Source organism: Pollicipes pollicipes, unplaced genomic scaffold (genome assembly GCF_011947565.3).
Source record: "Pollicipes pollicipes isolate AB1234 unplaced genomic scaffold, Ppol_2.1 Scaffold_1600;HRSCAF=1878_pilon_pilon_pilon, whole genome shotgun sequence".
Taxonomy (NCBI): Eukaryota; Metazoa; Arthropoda; class Thecostraca; order Pollicipedomorpha; family Pollicipedidae; genus Pollicipes; species Pollicipes pollicipes.
The window spans coordinates 5,611,840-5,632,756 of NW_023595962.1; the positions used below are offsets into that span (position 1 = coordinate 5,611,840).

The 20,917-nt window shown below is 51.9% G+C and overlaps 1 protein-coding gene across 1 annotated transcript in view; it reads right to left on the bottom strand.

Moving 5' to 3' along the window:
- The window catches only part of LOC119093055 (RYamide receptor), an 80,585-nt gene extending 67,488 nt beyond the window's left edge, over positions 1-13,097 (bottom strand). The window contains exons 1-2 of the mRNA XM_037215949.1: positions 12,975-13,097; positions 6,119-6,781 (exon numbers count right to left, since the gene is read on the bottom strand). Of these exons, the coding sequence (XP_037071844.1) occupies positions 6,119-6,781; positions 12,975-13,073 (762 nt within the window). The 5' untranslated portion in view covers positions 13,074-13,097. The remainder of the gene's footprint in view (positions 1-6,118; positions 6,782-12,974) is intronic.
- Positions 13,098-20,917: the final 7,820 nt, after the last annotated feature.

Consider the following 20,917-nt stretch of genomic DNA (forward strand, 5'->3'; position numbering starts at 1 on the left):
CTGATCATTGATCGCTCAGAGATCCTCAAAGCGGGCACTCCGCTGCGCAAAGACTTAGGTGATGTTGAAATCGAGCACTGCTGTGTGAACTCACGTTACAGCGGATACAGCTTGCTACAGCTTGTTACAGTGAATGGTGGTTGCAAGAAACGCATGTAATATATTCGAGCGTAAAAACATACTCATCCGCCTGTTTTGCAATTTTCAAAATCTGCTTCAAAGACTATGTGATACCTCAAGGTCATACTGCTGAAATTTAGCCGATTGATCGACTGCTTGATGACGGTTGATAGAGGCAATTGAGTTCTCTTCCCCGTCGATGGCCAAGGCCAATGCAGCGGCAATACCGTAGTGCGCATGCGCCGTGTGTGACGCCAGTCACGCCAGCCACCATGACGTCAGACCTTCCGCAGCCGAACCGTGCCGCGGCGTGGCAACCAGCTTCAGCTTCGGAGGCTCCTCGTGCCTCGCAATATTGAGCAGCCAATGTGGCACGTGCAATTTCACCCGCCGACAACTCGCAAACACGAACCGGGGCTTGCGTCGGCCGACGTTTCTAATGTGTTTTTTGTTTTTGTTTTGTTTTTGTCTTGGCAGTTGAGGCAGTTTTGGCGAGGTGAGGCAGGTGAGGCAGTTGAGGTGAGGTGAGGCAGTTTTGGCGAGGTGAGGTTGTTTTGTAATTTCTAATGGTTGTGCGTATTCGTTTCCTCAAAGGCGTTCGGCTCTATTCCCGGTGACGTACACTGGACACAAGGTTCCAGAAAGCGTCTTCAATGTTTAAACTATTTTTGTACGGACAGCGTTGAACAGCGTTTTCAGCTGAATTTTGTCTAATTATTTAATTTTATTTAATCACTTTTGAACGCGCCGTGCGACCGGTTGAAATATTCGAGCAATACCAGCAAGACTTTTTGCGGTGCAGGATGAACCAAGTGGTTTCTTGTACGGGGACTTATCTCATCATACGAGATCGAGATATGTGATAATTATTACCATGCATCAGTGCATAAAACAAACAAAACATTTGGCAACTCACACAGATAGGACTTTTCCTTCGATGCGTCGGAGTATCCTGGCGCCGTGAGTTTTGCAGGCGGAGATCGCTTATATTCTTGTACGGCAAGACGGTGGAATGTAAGTTCGTCTTTATCGTACAGCAGGTTTTGCGTCTCTGTCCGCTCTACTGCCAAAATCTGACATAAACTTCAAAGAAAATCGAAAATGGACGGATCCATGGCTTGCGCGTCGTCGCGTAAGCGCCTGCGCCCATTGAGCCTCACTCAGTGTGATTGCCCATTCGCCCGCCGCCCCCCCCCCCCCCGCCCCTGTCAGTGTTAGAGAGTCTCGTTTTAACGTCTCGTGGCCAAGATTCCGATCTACTTCCCACCCGTGTTCCTCAGATTTTCGTGATTTGAAAATTGACGTTTCGTATGAGTGGAGGCGTGAAAAGCGTGGACCAACTGTACATATAACATGATGGTGAAGCTGGCGCGTCGCAGAAATACAATCCTAACGGGACGCAATGCATCTAAGTACCTTGACAGTACTTCAGCGCAACTGTCAAGGAACTGCGCTGCTCGTTGCAGACAATTTCACTGCGGTGCGATCACTATTTGCAAAGACACGTCACGTCAGACCACGTCACGTCACGTCGTTGCACGTCAGACCCTCGACTGAATGGATAAACCTGTATTACTCCCGGTTTGTTGACGCAAGCTTCGTTCGCCCCACGCCCTTTGTGGCAACAACGCGCAGTTGATTGCAACACCGTGGCTGGTTAGGCTTCCATATCAAATATTTCATAAGCTGCGTCATTTTTGATTTACTTACATGTTATGGCGAGTCAGAGCACACAAATCAATGATTTGCGGTAGCGTGCGAGTAGCAAGATAGACACTTAATCAATACGGCTGTTCAGTCCGTTCCTCACATTTTCTTTGCGGGGGTTCGTAGTTACCGCCGCGGCAATGTCGCCGTGGCACTACACTACACGAACTAACCTCCAGAAACAGACCTCGACAAAGAAGCACTCTGGGAAACTGTTAGGTCGACAGACCATTCCCGCAAGCAGACGTTCTTGAATGATGATCCACAACGCACGTGACTGTGCAATGTCCATACCCATACTGAGGAGGGCGTTCCACTTTGACAATATGGTGAGAAAGAAATGCCTCCTACGGATGTTCTCCATATGGATATAACGTAATGTTCGAGATTTCACCATCCCAGCATCGACGAAACTGAGCCGGTCCGCCGGTACAATTTCCTGTTGATTTATAGTCACTCTAGATGATATTGGGTGAACTGCGGCGAGTAGCTCACTCGTGCATATTTTGAGGCAGGTTTAGCCACTTTACTGCTCAACTTCGCAATTTCTGTTGCTAAATGACTCTCTTAAAGCGACGCTTTAATTCGATCTGCAGATCCTGAGCTTGCTGCGCAGAAACTCCGCCGCCCGGACCCGGCACCGGGTCAGCACCGGGTCAGCCAGGCAGGCCCGAAACGCTGCGCAACCGGGTCGGCACCAGGTCAGCGAAGCAGGCTCAGAACGCTGCGCAACCGGGTCAGCACCAGGTCAGCAAAGCAGGCTCAAAACGCTGCGCAACCGGGTCAGCACCGGGTCAGTCAAGCAGGCTCAAAACGCCGCGCAACCGGGTCAGCACCGGGTCAGTCAAGTAGGCTCAAAACGTTGCGCAACCGGGTCAGCACCGGGTCAGCACCGGGTCAGCCAAGCAGGCTCAAAACGCCGCGCACCAGACACGTGTCGGACCGGAGGCACGACATTACCCAGAACAGCCGGCAAGTGAGCCAAGCGGAACCTCGTCCAAATCAACTCTCTGCATCCCGGGTCAACGGCGCGGCGGGAGCGCGGAGGGGGGGGGGGGGGGGACCCGCGATGTGAGAGTACTGCCAAGGACGTGCTGCCAACGAGGACGTTCATGGTCCTGTGCGGCAAGCTTGGGAATTCGGTGGGGATCGAACCGAATCGTGCGGACATGGCACTCATTCGTCCCGTTCTGGCGGTTGCCTGTCAATTCGCGACTGTCTGAAAACGCCTACATGCGAGCGCCATGGTTTGTATAGAAGGGAGTGGCGAGTCGGTGCAAAAGATAGACATCACACTCCTGGCAATTCCCAGCGGGATTTCAACAACACTCAAGCCACAGCGATCCCTAAAAAAGCCACAGAATGCCGTCCGCCCAACTGTAATAACTGCATCCTTGGGTTGGGCTGGTCACTCGCGAGTGCAGCTTTCTTTCGTGGATTGGCTCAGAACACTTCCTGTTAATAAGCACGCTGGAAGTATTCGCTGAACTTCTGAACTGAACTTCTGAACTGAACTTCGAGGGATGAGGTACTTGCGCCGGCAGTCCTGCAGCAGAAATTTGACAACACATGATGAGCCAGCCTAAGAGTTATGCTTATTGGTGCCATTCATGCAGTCATTGAAGCAGCATAATGACTTCCATCGTTAACATGAATTTGCTGATGCTTGCAAAAACCGTCACCGACGTCAGCACTTTTCGTACTTTTCGTGATGCATCCCGGAAAGAAAGGGCTCAGATACCATGTGAATGTTCTCCGCATCGTTTAGTGGTCAGCTCCATAGGCGGATCCGGCGGTGGGTAGTGGGGGGGGGGGGGGGGGGAAGCCACGGGGCCATGGCCCCCAAAACCTCTGAGAGTATGTTTCCCCCCCCCCCCCCAGAACATTCCCAGAACTTGATAAAAAGTTTCGTCTACTTACCGTCTGTTTTAACTTTGTTTTAACTGTTCTGTTTAACTTCTGTTTAAGATTCAAAAGCATTTCGGTGTTTTTTTTCGGTTTTGAATGGTGTCCCTACTAGGTACTCGCGAGAGGCACCACGCACTGGACCTCGGATCCCACACCAGCCAGCTGGCGACGAACGGTTGGTCCCCCCCCAAAAAAAGACTCCAGGCTAGATCCGCCCCTGGTCAGCTCCATTCGCGCTGCCTCCGCCTCAAGATCGTGGCTGTCGCCGCGCCTTCCAAGCATGACGTCACACCGAGGGTTCAAGCCTCGCTTCCGACGTCCGACTTAGTCGACGAAGGCGGACGGCCACCACGGCCGACGAGCTCAGGCTTTGCACGGAACACGTTCCCAGCTCGGTCGGACGGCCGAGGACAGCTTGTTTATAGTTGCGAGCACGTAGGGAGCGGGTTCAGTGTGTGTCAGCTACGCCTGGGCTTGGCGAGCACTCTGATCCGGACAGCACCCATGCACCGCTGCATCACTCACACCACCGCATCACTCACACCGCTGCATCACTCACACCACTGCACCACTCACACCTCTGCGCCACTCACACCGCTGCGTCACTCACACCACTGCATCGCTCACACCACTGCATCACTCACATCGCTGCGTGACTCACACCACTGCATCGCTCACACCACTGCATCACTCACACCTCTGCGCCACTCACACCACTGCATCACTCACTCACACCACTGCAGCATTCATGCATTCTAGTGTGACATTACAGCATGCCATCCCACAGATTGTGTGTCATCACTACTCCAGCCTTAGTCTGAGTTCACAAGCCAGCTGGCATGTCTTCTCAATGCGAAAGAGCGGCTTGGTGACTGATGCTCGTCTCCAAGGCTATCACATCATGGAGCGTGCACCGTACGCTCCTACAGACGCTCCTACGCAAACGCTGGTTAACAAGGCATGCTCCAACGCCCCTACACCGTAAACGTACATCCCAGGCGCGAAAAAGGCAGTGCTCGAGACGAAGAGCGACCAAGGCTCGTTCTGTTCGGCACAGCGCTGGGGCAAGTCTGTCTCGATATTTCTGGCGCAGGTCTTTAACCACCGCGTGCGACCAGAACGGTAAGCTCGGCCTCGACCGACAAGTCGACTCACTTAGTCCGGGTATACTTCCCGCATCAAGCCTCTCACGTGAACCGGGGAACCCGCCGTATTTCACGCTGGCCGGTGAGAACATCGACCGTTCTCAGGTGACACTGCCATGCCGGCCGGTGGGAACATTAACCGTTCTCAGGTGACACTGCCACGCTGGCCGGTGGGAACATTGACCGGTCTCAGGTGACACTGCCACGCTGGCCGGTGGGAACATCGACCGTTCTCAGGTGACACTGCCACGCTGGCCGGTGAGAACATCGACCGTTCTCAGGTGACACTGCCACGTTGGCCGGTGGGAACATTAACCGTTCCCAGGTGACACTGCCACGCTGGGCGGTGGGAACATTGACCGTTCTCAGGTGACACTGCCACGCTGGCCGGTGAGAACATCGACCGTTCTCAGGTGACACTGCCACGCTGGCTGGTGAGAACATTAACCGTTCTCAGGTGACACTGCCACGCTGGCCGGTGAGAACATTGACCGTTCTCAGGTGACACTGCCACGCTGGCCGGTGGGAACATTAACCGTTCTCAGGTGACACTGTACGTCGGCGGACGTCCGGCAAGACGCACTCCGTCGTTACCTTGTGATGGCTGTGATCCCTCGCCAAACGCCTCGAGCCAGATATAGTCATCTGATGCTAATCGATTAAGTTGGGGTGAGAGTGCTCAGCAAAGGTCAAACGCCTTATCTGGGAAGTCAACCGACCCGCGAGAACTTTTGGTGCGGGGTAATGGCCAAGCGTCTCATTTCCGACGGAAGCGCCGGAGAACACGCAGCCGCGCAGTCTCGGTCGCCCACCCGCCGTTGGCAATCCAACGCGCAGTGCAGAGACGCTCGGGAGGAAGGGTGCAGCACGGCGACGAAGCGGGGTCATATCTAGGTCACATTTACGCCTGAAGAGAGTGATATCGGGCAAACGGCGGGAGACCAAGGCGCGTTTTCTGATGAAAAGACGGCATTTTATGCGATTGGTACGGAAGGACCGTCATATGGCGTATCAAAGTGGCTGCGTGCGTGCGACACTTGTGGTAAAACACGGATCTTTCGCGTCCGTGTCAGCGGGAAGAGGCCGCAGGCCGTGTTATCCGCTCACCCGAGGCTGCTGACGATGCGGGGGCGTGGCCACGCCGCCCGGCCTCCATCAGAACGCACCCCACGCCGCGGCCCTCCCTCCGCCCGCCCCCGCGGGTCACGCGAGCGACGCCCGCCGCGCGCTCGACTGACCTTGCGGCGGGTCTTGGAGAGACGTGCCTCGCGCGGGTCCTGCTGCTCGAAGAGGCCGCTGCTCCGCTTGCCCCAGACCTCGACGGCGATCCGGCCGTACGTGTACATCAGCACCAGCACCGGCAGGAAGTACTGCAGCGCCATGACGGAGAGGCTGTAGTACTGACGGTCACCCTCGCTGTGCCAAACCTCCTGGCACACCTGGTACTGGTTGAGCGCGTAGCGCGGGTACGGCGGCACCCACGTGCGCGACGTGACCGCGATCGGCACGCACGTGCCGGCCGACAGCAGCCAGACGAAGAGGATCATGACGCGCGCGTGCTGGCGCGTCACGCGCGGCTGCAGCGGGTAGATGATGGCGCGGTAGCGGTCCACGCTGATGGCGATCAACGAAAAAGCCGAGACGAACACGGACACGGCTTGCGTGAAGGAGACCAGGCAGCACATGGCCTCGCCGAACGGCCAGCGGCGCAGCAGGATCACGCTGGACGACGTGAACGGCACGCAGAGCACCGTCATCAGCAGGTCCCCCGCCGCCATGTTCGCGATGAGGTAGTTGGTGACGGTGCGCATGCGCGCCGACGACATCACCACGTAGCAGACGAGGCTGTTGCCGACCACGGAGAGCAGGACGATGACAATGTAGGAGAGCCAGACGGCCACCTGCGGCGGCAGACGGCCCAGGTTAGAGCCATGACAGCTGATGAAGGTGACCACGAGCACGGGCTGTTCCATTCGGGGTCACGACGTGCAGTTCAAGTCAGAGTCATGTTGAAGCTCATGAGGCAGTTGAAACGAGATTCACGGCCAGAGCGTCCGTGGTCGGACCCATGAAGACAGTGTTAGTCCGGGCGAGACAAGCGGTGCCACACCCAGCTAAACTATTCGGTTTTAGGGGCAGACGCAAGTTTTACTTTATTCATTTGTCTATTCTAGTTCTGTTTATCTATTGTAATCATGTTTATCTATTGTAGTTATGTTTGTCTATTGTAATTATGTTTATCTATCGTAGTTTTGTTTATCTATTGTAGTTATGCAGTCTTCGTCGGCTAAGGCTGTCTTTCCATATCATTCCCCGTGTTGCCCTTCTGGGTGTTATCGTGTTAGCCATTTGAGTTGAAGCTGTTAGCCTCAGAGGAATACGGTGAAATATCCATAGCCGCCGCGCTTTGGTTAATCAACTCTGCACTCCCTTTTTCTACACCCAACATGGTCATCAGGTTCAATGCGTCACCGACCAGGCCAAAATGCCGCCGCTGCCTCGCACATGTCCTATGAATAAATATCGCAATATGTATATATATATATATATATATATATATTATATATATATATATATGTATATGTCCGTAAGCATCTTGCCATCCCGTTTCATTTTGAACCATGCACAACGCGCGCGCAAAAATGTAAAGTAGTGGCGGTGGCAGCAAACATTAATTGATTTATAAACTTCATCAATTTGAATGCAGTTAAGTGAAACAAAGGTCTACTACAGGCCACGCAAGAACTAAGGCTGCGCGGGTGCATTTTCTTCTGTATGGAACTGATAAACCCTTTTGGATGTCCAGCTAGCTGTATAAAGTGTATTTCCATCAATCCACTCACTAATCCGCATCACCACCTACCCAAGTCTGAATTTGGGCAATGCAGCTTCAAAACAAATACAAAATCAGGGAATTTCTGATAATCACCAATGGGTAAAACCTTCACTAATCAACGCCCTTACGGTCTGAAGTGTGAATTAGCTTGTATGCATAGGTCAATTGATCCTGAAAAGAATTAAAGTATCACAGGGAGTGTCTCGCTGGAAGTACATAATTCCATTGTGATATATGCAGCTCGATAAACATAGATAGCAAACAAAGACTAGGATAAGCAGTAAACCTCAGTAATATGTGTTAGCACTTATGTCTTATAGACATAACGTGTCATTGCTCTTTTGTGTGCAAATACACCTAGCCGATCTTTCTTACCACAGTTTGTGATCGTTGGTCATCACAAGGCTCGCAAAATCCTGCAACCGAGTTCCTATGTCCACGGGGGGGGGGGGGCGGGGGGGGCGGGGGGGGGGGGGGGGGGGTGAGGGGGAGGGATCTGACAACTCCGTGTTGCCGTTTGCCAATGAACATAAATTACTGCGAGTAGATATCTATGTTCGCCCTCGCCTTCCTAAATTTTAATCGGCTGTACTAACTAGCACTTGTTGGCCAACTTGGCTGGGCCAGCATAACACTAATGAGCATATAACTCATGACGTGACATAAATAAAGGGCTCTCAACTGTCGTTAGAACCGCCTAAATCAGACCGCTGGGCTTTGAGATAAGATTTACAAACGTTATGCCTCAGCTGAACCAGACAGGTAACCTCAATGTGCATGCAATGGGTGGCGGACATCCCGCAGTGGCGACGGGTGCCTCTCTTCCCATGTGCAGCAGGCCCCAAACAGCGATCGCTGGCAGTTTAACAAGTACGACTTCCGATCGTCCAAATGCACCAATCGCAGTTGGATGCCCAATTATGTCGTCGGCGTTTACTTACGAAGCAAGCAATCAACGCAGAATGAAGCTTAGATAGTTTAAACCACTGCCTGCCGATCGGCGTCCGCCTAAAATAGGCTACAAAAAGCTTCTGACACTGGTTATAAAACCCACAGCATGCTTTTCAGCGTCCCCATATCGGTGAACATTCGCGACATTTGCATTACACACCTTGTCCAGACAGATGATGCGAAAACGGTCGAAACAGTCAAAACGGAACGTTTGTACATCTTACACTAAGCACGCTCTCAGTGTGTACAGTTTGGAGAAAAGACGGTAGTAATAGCTTTTTCCTTGAAAAAAAACCAAGAGAATGGAGATATATCTCCACTATCTCCGTTACAGAGATATATGTCCACCAGGAGAATGAAGATATATTTCAACATCTCCATCCGCCTGGTTTTTCTCCGACGAATAACGCTACTACTACTGTCTTATCTATGTGAATAATGTTCCTCGCAAATGCGCTGAACAGCTTACAGTTTAAAGGACAATGGACAGAACATCGATGCAAACTATCAATATACTAGGAGGATTATCAAGATAATCTCGGTCGTGAGCGCGCCATTAAGCCCCAATAGTGATAATAACAACAGCATGGAATATGCGCCTAACTTACGATATTTTAGCAACACATGGTTAAAAACGGTAAACAAAGTGAGGGTATAAGAAACACGAACTACTTTACACGGTGTCTGTAATGTTCAGGCCCAAAAACCCCGTTCTGTGACCCAATGAGACCAAAATAGCGTCAAAATTTCCAAAAATGACGGCACCGTCGGCTTCTCTGCAGCCTTCCGAAGCAGCCGGGTATTGGTAAAAGAGAGAGAGAGAGAGAGAGAGAGAGAGAGAGAGAGAGAGAGAGAGAGAGAGAGAGAGAGAGAGAGAGAGAGAGAGAGAGAGAGAGAGAGAGAGAGAGAGAGAGAGAGAGAGAGAGAGAGAGAGAGAGAGGAGAGAGAGAGAGAGAGAGAGAGAGAGAGAGAGAGAGAGAGAGAGAGAGAGAGAGAGAGAGAGAGAGAGAGAGAGAGAGAGAGAGAGAGAGAGAGAGAGAGAGAGAGAGAGAGAGAGAGAGAGAGAGAGAGAGAGAGAGAGAGAGAGAGAGAGAGAGAGAGAGAGAGAGAGAGAGAGAGAGAGAGAGAGAGAGAGAGAGAGAGAGAGAGAGAGAGAGAGAGAGAGAGAGAGAGAGAGAGAGAGAGAGAGAGAGAGAGAGAGAGAGAGAGAGAGAGAGAGAGAGAGAGAGAGAGAGAGAGAGAGAGAGAGAGAGAGAGAGAGAGAGAGAGAGAGAGAGAGAGAGAGAGAGAGAGAGAGAGAGAGAGAGAGAGAGAGAGAGAGAGAGAGAGAGAGAGAGAGAGAGAGAGAGAGAGAGAGAGAGAGAGAGAGAGAGAGAGAGAGAGGAGAGAGAGAGAGAGAGAGAGAGAGAGAGAGAGAGAGAGAGAGAGAGAGAGAGAGAGAGAGAGAGAGAGAGAGAGAGAGAGAGAGAGAGAGAGAGAGAGAGAGAGAGAGAGAGAGAGAGAGAGAGAGAGAGAGAGAGAGAGAGAGAGAGAGAGAGAGAGAGAGGAGAGAGAGAGAGAGAGAGAGAGAGAGAGAGAGAGAGAGAGAGAGAGAGAGAGAGAGAGAGAGAGAGAGAGAGAGAGAGAGAGAGAGAGAGAGAGAGAGAGAGAGAGAGAGAGAGAGAGAGAGAGAGAGAGAGAGAGAGAGAGAGAGAGAGAGAGAGAGAGAGAGAGAGAGAGAGAGAGAGAGGAGAGAGAGGAGAGAGAGAGAGAGAGAGATGGCGAAAGAACAGGATTGCAGACGCTTGTTGATCTGTGCTATGACATTGAAATCAGAGCACCGTTCTGGCGGCCGTGCTAGAAAACAAAACATGTAAATCACCAACAGCCGGAAAATTTATGTTCAGCGCGTTTTCTATCAAATGTATATGTACATATACATGAAATATGCATGAACTATTTATAATATTTACCAAATTATCTTCTCTCCTGGCGCAACGCATTCAAAGCACGTCGCGTCCCACCGCGCCTTCGGCCAATAAATCCGTGTCGATCCGTGCTATTGCCAAAGCGCTGCGTCTCCCAGCTGCTGTTTCGCAGGCGCCTTGCGCTCCATTTGGGCAAATAACCCGCCAAAATGCCTCGTTTATATGGGGCTTTAAAGATACCGGGGCATCGGCAGACCTCAATGCGCGCTACGTCTAAATCTCGGCCTGGTGGCCTTCTGGGGCGGTCTGCGAACGAAAAACGAGTCGGCCACCGACGGTAAGCTTGACAAACTCCCCGATAGGCGATTCTTTCCATTTCAGAGGTGCTTTCGAAATTTTGTCACGTTCCCCACCTGCTCTGCATTTGCGCTGGATTTCTGTCGATTTTTTCGCCAAGAACTGAGCCGGCTCGATCAGTACGCGTTTCGTGGACCAGAACAGCGTGGCGCAACGGAAGTGAGCCAACTTTAGCGAAAAGGACGGAAATCGAAAGTTGCGCAAGTTTGATTTTCAGGTCCGCTGCCCAGTGACGGGCCTTTACGCCACACGAGATCGCATGTGTGAATGATCGAAATTGAGGCAAGCTCGCTGGCGTTTATTTGTTGCACCTCGCCCAGACGTTTGCTTAAACTGTTGTTTCTTTACCCTTCACTTACACTGTGCACCACGGGCGTCGATTTGTCCCCTTTTGTGGGTCCTTGCCCCCCCCCCCCATTCCCCCAATGTTGAGTTGCCTCCCTCATGGTGAATCGGCCCCCAATGATTTTGGCCGGAATGCTACAAAAAACGTGGGTCAAAGATGATCATAACACAAATAATACCGCCTTTGATCTTTCTGCCTAGTGGCGTCTCGTACCACTCTCACAGCAAAAAGTCAAGGCTTCTCTCACCACAAGATCCAAATCGTAACAGCTGAGCAGATAAACAATGCAGTAAGCTTCACATACCGAGTGCCATAAGACACGCAATAGTTTGTGAGGTTAAGTGAAAATCTCTTGGTAATTGTCTAAGTCCTTCATGGCCAACCCCGTCTCCGTTCCCCACAAGCAAACTGCGTGTCGCCTGCCATGATAGAAGATGCGCTGGGAGCGAAGATAATGGCAGGCGACATGAAGACATGTCGCCTGCCATGACCGTCATAGAAGAGCGCCGTCGGTGCCCTGAGGTGGCCTCCAAAAGGACACCCTCACGTGCCGATCAGAAGAGACGCGTGCTTCTCGTGCCTGCTCCCTGAATCCAACCCTGCATGACTTCTATAATGCTTAAATTAAAGACTGATAAATTACACTAATATTAAAAACGTACATTGTGTTTAATCAAAATAAAGTGGACTAAATCCGATGAAAATATGTGGGGGGGGGGGTAGGTTGTTGGGCCTTTGCTTTGCCCTACCCCCCCCCCCCCCCCTACCCATAATTTGCAAAAATTGACACCACTGACACCACTGCAACAATTGACACCACTCTTATGCACTGACACCTCAGAAGGCTGCGACTTTTCACACATGTAGGGCTTGAGCTTCGCACAGGCCCTATCCGCGGGAGCAGCGCATTCGATCAAGGCAACTAATTCAACAGTCCGTAATGATTTAAGCACGGGTGATGAGCGCTGCTAGGTGGCCGACGGACGCGGCGCAGTGGTGAGGAGGTGAAGCCATTCAGCTCTGAGATGGAAGGACTGCGGCTCAGTTTCAGCTGCGCCGCCGCCCGCGGGCACTAATGTGACCTGCGTTGTTGCCAGCGCTCCATGAACGTCGCTGGGCGACGCGCCTCAAGTGCTTTAAAAATGGCGTGAGGGTTACCTGCAAGTCAGCTGACCACTACTGACGCCCGCGGCGGAAGTATCAATCAATTATCAATTAATTAATTTATCAATTAATTATGACACGCAGGTGTCGCCAGCACCGGTTCAAATAACTTATAACGTGAAATTGTAACCTGTTTCATGAAATCAGGGGCGGCGCAGCTTGACGGATCTAGGCGAAGGGACAGGCTGAGAGGGAAAAGCAGTTTTGCAATGTGTTTTCGGAGCCATTGTCGTGTCTGAGCGTGCCGAAGCGGAAGGGGATGACCTCACACACTGCGGGGTCTACCTCCTTCCCAAACCACGGTGGAAGGTCACGGCTCCCACTCCAACAATGCCCGCCACCGCTTAACATGCGAAGTTCCCACCGCGGATGCTAACACAGAAACGGCGGGCCGTTAATTATTTCGTGGCGCAAGCCCGCCACGCAGTCAGCCACCACGGTATTCACGCTCACACCCGGCACCAGACGGGATTTGAACCCGGCCCCCCGCGTTGAACTCCCGGTTCATCCCAACTGCGTCAACGACGGCTTACCTCAAACGCCGGGTCGGGCAGCTCGTCGTAGTACGAACATCCCCAGCTCTGGTACTCATGCACCGAGATGTTGCCGCTAGCGCAGACGCAGTCATGCATCTCGCCCCAGTCGCGCAGCGACAGATCCGGCTGCGCGCGCTTGTACTCGATGCACGAGATGTTGTACCACGCCTCGTCGGTCGGCGCCGACATCTGAGGTGCCGCGTCGCGACCCGGGGTCGCCGGGTCAGCCATCCCGGCGCGTTGCTATGGCGACGGCGGCCGCTGCGCTGTCGCGTCTGGCCGACCGCCACGTGTGGCGCTCAGTCACGTGCCGCGAGGGTTGAGGGCAGTCTCGAGAGCGGTCGCGGACAGCTCTGTGATTTGTTCGCAGTTGGACGGCCGCTCGAGGCCGTCGTCGCCAAACAGACGACGGCGCCTGAAAAGAGAGTTCCGTGAACAGGCGGCGGAGAGGACGTCACGTGCCACGCCGACGAATTAGCACTTGCGACAGGACTCGCAACACAAGAGCCGCCGCCACGGCTGCCGCCGCATCGTCACCAACACCACCTACGCCGACATCACCAACCCCAATGCAATACCGGAATCAGGCCGGTGATCAACTGGTATTCTGGTCTACGCGTCACGTCAATGACAACTGACCGATGTCACGCCATCCGCCAGAACAGACGTCGCCGGCGCATGCACGCCATCGTCAACGGGTGTCACATCGAATACACCAGCGATTGAATGTCACGTGCCCCTGCGTCGAAACCAGAACACATCAGCTGTCAGAATCACGGAGGCAGGCGGAGTGCTGCTGCGCTGGGGTTTCATCTTTGCTAATGTGCTGTAGCGCAGTGTCGATCTCCGTCGAGGTCCTGTTCGGGTCTACTACAGAAATTGACGGTTGATGGTTGACGGAAATTGTGAAATCGACGGTTGACGGAAATTGTGGGGATAAGCGCAGCTTTCCTTTCTTGCATCGCAGGCAGCCTTGGTCGAGGTAACGCTAAAGGTGTTTTCCGTTGGATGTCGGTGCGTCGCTGAGGATGCTCAGAACTGAGATTGTGTCGCCTCGGCGACGCTGGGAACACTAGTCTGCGATCTTCCTGGAACGTTCGCGGAAAATAATATTAAGTTGTGCGAGAGCCCTGGGTCGATGCCGGGTCGTTAGACTGCACCGCGACCAGCGGAGAGGAAAACCACATCGCTCCCCGTCCAGTCGGTGACTTGAGGGTCCGGCTTATCTTCGACAGGAACAGATCGCGTACAACATACAAGGTTGTTCATTCACCAGGCGCAGCGGAGGCCTCTGAGAATTACAAGGAGCGGAGCGCGGGCGGAGCTCGTCTGTTTTCGCCATGCGCGCTCCTCGCGAGGGGCGGAGCTAGCTCCTTACAGCCCAGTGACGTCATATCAGCCCAGCCCAGAGAAGTCAGATCACTTGTCGGAGTCAAGCCGCTCCTCACTAAACTCATCCAACTAACTTGGGAGCGAACGCGAGTCTTTTGACGTCTCCTCCCCGTAAAACCTTTTCAAGTGGCTTAAAATGAGCTCAGCGTCCAGCGCCGCTGGCGCGGACCCTGCGCGACGCCGTGAACCCCGCGCTGGGGTTGGGGTTCCTGCGAGCCCGCTTGGCGTGGACAGAACGCTTCGCGAGTGGCGGCGTCTGCGCGTGCTACAATGCATGCATGCAGGCCGGCTCCCACGTCCACATGCCTGTGAATCACGGGGTTCACTTGCTCGAAATCCGATCGCTGCTTCGGTGTTGAATGCATTCATCACCTCTGATGTTTGTTTCCGGGGTTTCAAACTCCGGTTAGCCAGCACTGACGATCCCTTCCTGCAGGGAGACCACAGCTGTATTCTTGCTTTGGAAACAAATGCACTGTCACAAGTCAGGAAAGCAAAACAGCAGTTCTGCTTGTCACGATTTGGCGGTATGCTTTCCGAGCTAGCCATCCTGTAGGGGCTCGTTTAGCAGGTCTCATGAGAGGACGTCTCGCGTGTACCGGCTCCCGCTATCCTGCAGAGATTAGCGCTGATGGCCGTCTTCCATCATGTCTTTCATTGTTGATTCTTTGCTATTGTTAAGAAAAGGAAGCTCGTTTTCAGTACCGTGACAGGCTCCGGGCGGCAGCTCTGAAAACCTGTCCTTGGGCACGTTTTCCGCTAGTCGGAACCTAATGCACCGCCGACTTTCCAAATTTCCTTTCAAAACTGAATGCGCTTTCTTCTATCCGGTGTTCACAGGAACGTGGCTTCGATCTTCTCAAATTGGACTTGTTAATACTTAAATCTATAGCGCGTTTCCATTTTTTTCGGCCTCAGGTTGCACCGCTGTCAAGCCATATGTGACTACGAATACCTTGAGGGTTCATGTTTGCCGTCTCCCTTGCCTTGAACCTTGGGAATTGCCCCCAAAAGCTTGCCGATGCAGAAATCGTAAACAGCTGTACAAGCAGCGCAAACAGCTGTACAAGCAGATCCTTGTGCGCGACGGCTGATCATTCTCAGAATCATCGTCGTCACTGTTTGAAGCGCGGCGCGGGTGGCGGATATAACCTGCGTTTGACAAACATCTGATTGAGTGATAATTTGAAAAGTCGACAACAGTACGATGGTATATAGTATTTTTATGCCTACCTTTTTAAGGCTGTGTAATTTCTATCTTGTATCTGAATATTGTGCTCACCACCGGAAACGGTGATCACACCCCCCCCCCCCCACACACACACATATATATATATATATATATATATATATATATATATATATATATATATGTATATATATTCACATTCATATTTATTCACCGAAGGTGCATCCACATGGTGGTTGTTATGCACCCAGGCGCACAAGAGAAAACAACAATGCACAGAGATACGTATAGCACATATATAGCATAGGGGAAAATGCATTTGGTGCGCATGTTTTGATACAAAATCTTGGAACGCAGGTTTCCAGAAGCCAGCATATCATGACGACACCCGAGTGAGCGGATTACTTGGGACAGATCAACGATAGCATGGTCACAGCCATGGGCGCAGCCGATAACCCGCGATGGGCCTGAGTGTTCGTAGATTGGTAAGCACGTACCGCAACACTAGTTAACTTTGATTCTGACGGAAGCCACGATTTTGGATCTATTTCCGTGGGCGACAGAGGGCTTGCCCCGCTAAGAGTCAACATCAGGGTGGGCCAGGTCTCAGTGGCATCCGAACCGTTTTACGCGAAGTTCTCACCGTTAGTCGAACCGGCTGATGATATTTTATGCTGACAACTTTGAACACAATGCAAGCTGCTTCCCACAGCTATAAGCATCCTAATGTGTACCATGGGAAACAGAACAACAAGCGCCTTAAAGTCACGTGATAAAATCACGTGATCTCGCAGCCGGAGAGCGCTACGGACATGCTGGTGGGGCGGTGCTTGTGACCCTGCTGAAGTTGACGCGGACCGCTGGTGGAGCATCTGGATGGTGACGACGTTGGCCGCCGGGCGGCTGTCACGGGGCAGCTGAAGGCGTAGGAGGCGGCGCCGCTGCTGGCTGACCGGCGTCCAGCGCCGCTGTGTTTGGCTGACCGGCGCTACAGCGCCGCTGTGTTGGCTGACCGGCGTCCAGCGCCGCTGTGTTGGCTGGCCGGCGCTGCAGCGTCCAGCGTCCCGCTGCAGAAATGTCCGGAGTCGTCTGCCGGCTTGCGTGACCGCACGGGACGGAATAGAACACAGAACAGAACACAGAAAAGAACAGAGCACAGAACAGTAGCAGAACATATAGCAGAACACAGAACAGAACAGCACATGGAAGAACAGATCAGAACACAAAACACGGAACACGAAACACAAAACAAAGAACATAGAACACACGACACAGAACACAGAAGGTAACAAAATAGAACGGAACACAGAACAGAACATCCGCGGGAAGCCCGATGCCTGCCACACAACAACTCTCGTACGGCCTTACGCAAACTGACGCAGCGCGCGCCCAAAAACAGCGCGCCGAAAATCATGAAAACCGTGCTGCAGGTCGGCGGAGACCGGCAGTTGTCGGTAAAACCAGAGTGAAGTGGCAATCAGCTGATAATATTGCAGGTAGGCTATCCTGGCGATGACAGCTAAGCTGCCATACTTTGGATTAAAAAGGTTCCCTAAAAAAACCTTTCTTTGGTAGACCAATTTCTTTCAAGCTTCTACATCTATTTCAGCGAGTTGAAATGTGGGATTTTGGACTAAGATTGTCTCACGCAATTCGAGGCTTACGATGTAATAATGGCTGGTAGAAGATCTCTTCCGGCAACTTGGAAAATCCATTTTTCCAAACTTTTCTGCTCCCATCTGGCAACCGCACATTTCTTCGTTCAAACGGGGTGAGTCGTGCCACTTTGGAGACACACCGGTACAACCACGGCGTCGTCACGCTTCACGCTCCTGACGCTGGTCACGCTCCTGACGCGGCGCCGCAGCAGGTCGCAGCACGTTCGTCTGCAATTTTTGCACTTTATTACTCGCAAGAGACCTTGCTTAAGACGCACAGCCGACTCCAGATATTCTGTGGAAGTATCTCGCATGCAGGCCCTCTGCTCGATGAATGCTCCACCAGAACATATTAGGATGTTAACAAAGTTGTCCTCCACCACACCGTCGCTGGAGGAGCCGCGGACCACGTTGCGGTCGACCGTCGGTCTTACCAGACGCCAGCCAGGCACCAAAAACGAAGCCTTTAAATGATCCGTACCTGCTTCTGATATGCTTCTTTTTGCCACTGAAGCAGACGCTGAAAGCACCAGCTTCTTATCGCAGTGGTGAGTACAATGCTCCGTCTGCCCCTGCTTCAATCCTCTTTGCCTATTGATGTATATCGATCGACAGCACGGGGTTCCTCAGGTGCGTGTCTTCCTTCTTGAAGACGTCTGGTGCACACGGAGACTGTCTCTGGGGTTATGCCATTGCATAACCATTCACATGTTTCTGGCGATCAATACCATGTCCAGCCTAAATACCAGCTGGATGTGCCGAATTCCATTCCATTAAATGAGACTCAGCTGTAGTGACGTTCAGTTTGTCGTAACACCGTAAATGGGTATCGTACAAGCACTATATATATACTATATATATATATATATATATATATATATATATATATATATATGTGTGTGTGTGTGTGTGTGTGTGTGTGTGTGCGTGTGTGTGTGTGTGTGTATATATGCTTATATGCATATATAAATATTGCTCGCGGTGCGAGGGAAATATAAGATGCATAAATTGATCAGCATACATTGATATCAGTAACTTCTTAGTCAGGAGGCTATATATATATATATATATATATATATATATATATATATATATATAGATGTATGCATGCATGTATGTATATGCTGCGTGTCGGACCGGGGGGCTGGTTAAACGCGGAAGGGACCGTGCTGCGTCGGTATCTCTGACAGCCTCAGCTGATAAGCTGATATTAGCTGACCATACGGACGACAAGCGTTTTCAGACCAGGGGTGCTACGATGACGTAACCAAACAAGCAGCCCCTCTGGCCTCTTTTACCTTCATTTGTTGTACTCAGGCATGGCGGATGACAACGACCGTGCTACCAGTGCTACCAGATGACTCCGTGCTACCAGTCTCCATGTCTTGATTGGCAACGCTTGCCGACAACTTGACTGTCACCAAACAGGTCTGGGATTATTTCAAGCTCTTGACTACTGTCGCATTGCCGGTGTCTGCCCCCTAAGTGATAGCACATGCTGGGCAGTGGTGATGTATCACCACTACAGTCTTTATTATTTACAATTATTATGTTTTTATTGTTATTTTATTATACTATATACATACCATATACATTACATTTACTATTCATTATGTATTATTTACCTGCAGTTTTTGCATAGCTTCCATTCTAAGTGCTCGGCATGCTTTCAAAATTGGATGAGTCATAACCCAGAGCCTATGTAACTCGTGACTCGTCGATGTATGCCTTGACAGTTGGGTGGATAAAATACGTGACGAAATTGCCATACCCAAAGCTTGCCGTTTGCGGCAGCTGGCGAGAGGGCTAAGATAGGCAAGGACAGTGGCTCTGTGGTAAGCCCTCAACTGAATCCAAGCAGAAGACGAGGGCGCCGAGTTTCCGAATGCTGAAGGTGCCGTCCGGGGCGAGTGGAAATGGAAAGGGCGGCGCACAACAGAAGACTGGCGGCAGCTAATGCGTCGGCTCCATCTACCCTCGGCCCGCCAGCTGATGGCAGTCGGTTATGCTGCGTGTGAGGCGCAGTGGAAAGAGGAAAAGGAAAAGTAAGGAAGTGAAAACGCACAAATCTTACGCGGGACATACCAAAGGAGGTCATGCCATATTGGCTGCATATATTCATCACCACGTGACCAGTACCACGCCTCTTCTTGGTGCCATCTATGCATTAAGATACCAAAAACAATATCAAAGTTAAAATTAAAAGCTCACACGCAAAAATTTTCAGTCTGATTGGCTTCTCCAGATAAGGTCATGCCCCACGAATTCCTGCCGCGCACTGAACTGTGGCGAGGGCCAACACTCGGCACGCGGTTCACCTCGTTGCCAAGGATCGCCACCAGTTCACCAGTTCACTTAGGATCGCCACCAGTTCACTAGTTTACGAAGGATCGCCACCAGTTCACCAGTTCACTAAGGATCGCCACCAGTTCACTAATGATCGCCACCAGTTCACCAGTTTACTAATGATCGACACCAGTTCACTAGTTCACTAATGATCGTCACCAGTTCACCAGTTCACCAATGATCGCCACCAGTTCACCAGTTCACTAATGATCGCCAACAGTTCACCAGTTCACTAATGATCGCCACCAGTTCACCTGTTCACTAATGATCGCCACCAGTTCACTATTTCACTAAGGATCGCCACCAGTTCACCAGTACACTAAGGATCGCCAGGCAGCCTGTAGCGAGGAGCTGACTCCACCGGCCCCACGGATTGATGTGACCCACAGCGAGCGACGCAAGACCCGCACGAGATCGCACGAGGTCGCACGAGATCGATGCGTGGCCGTTTACTGCTGGTCCCGTTCCATCCCCGGTAAAGACGTGCTTATATTGTTGGCAGGTAGGGACGGGGAGTCACTTGATAACCATGCTTTATGTCTGTGTTTTGTTTTTGTTGTTCTCCACTTTTTCCTGATTTTGTTATTGGTCCAGATTCTGTTCCGGAAATCCACTCTCCACAGCCTCTTCTGTCCTGCGATGGTGACATATGACAGTTTGTCGCCTGCACTGCCTTTTTTTAAGCCACATGCGTGACATGTTTAAGGCACCTTCATCTTAACTCTGAAATGTGCAAAAATTGTCAAGTCATACCTTGTTACCTTAAGCACCCATACTTTACATCAAGCAGCCTGCTGCACCTGGACAGTTGAATTAGAAAAAAGTTTCCAAGCTGTTTGGAAACAGTGCTTTTGAACATTTAGTCTGAGCCTTGTGAACGGATGGATTTGTGGATCAGGCCCCACGCTAAGCAGCGCTTGTTGCGTGACCCCTGACCTGGCTCGCCCATCCGATCACAAAATTCCGGGCAGCAGCAGGATTTTTTGTGAGTTTTCTGCGTCGCAATGACCTGCACGGTTCATTCCATCCTCTGATGTCACCTGATCTTTAGGGCGGGCGGCCGCTGCCACGGGCCACAGACCTCCCCCCCCCCCCCTCCCCACCCCCTCCATTCAACCAGAAACAACCATGGGACGTCCAGGGCAGATGAGGGGAGACGGAATGGCGTTACCGGGCCGGATATCCCCCGCCGGCCGGAAACGGCTACATCTGTGACCCGGAGCGGCGGCGGAGGCGTGGCCCGTCTCAGCCACCAGATCGGACGAGTGGGCGGACGGTCGCGGGTGCCCTGCTGGCGATGGCGGGTTTTCGTCATTTTTAGACCAGGCGCTCAGATTTAAGCGTTCCGCGATGCT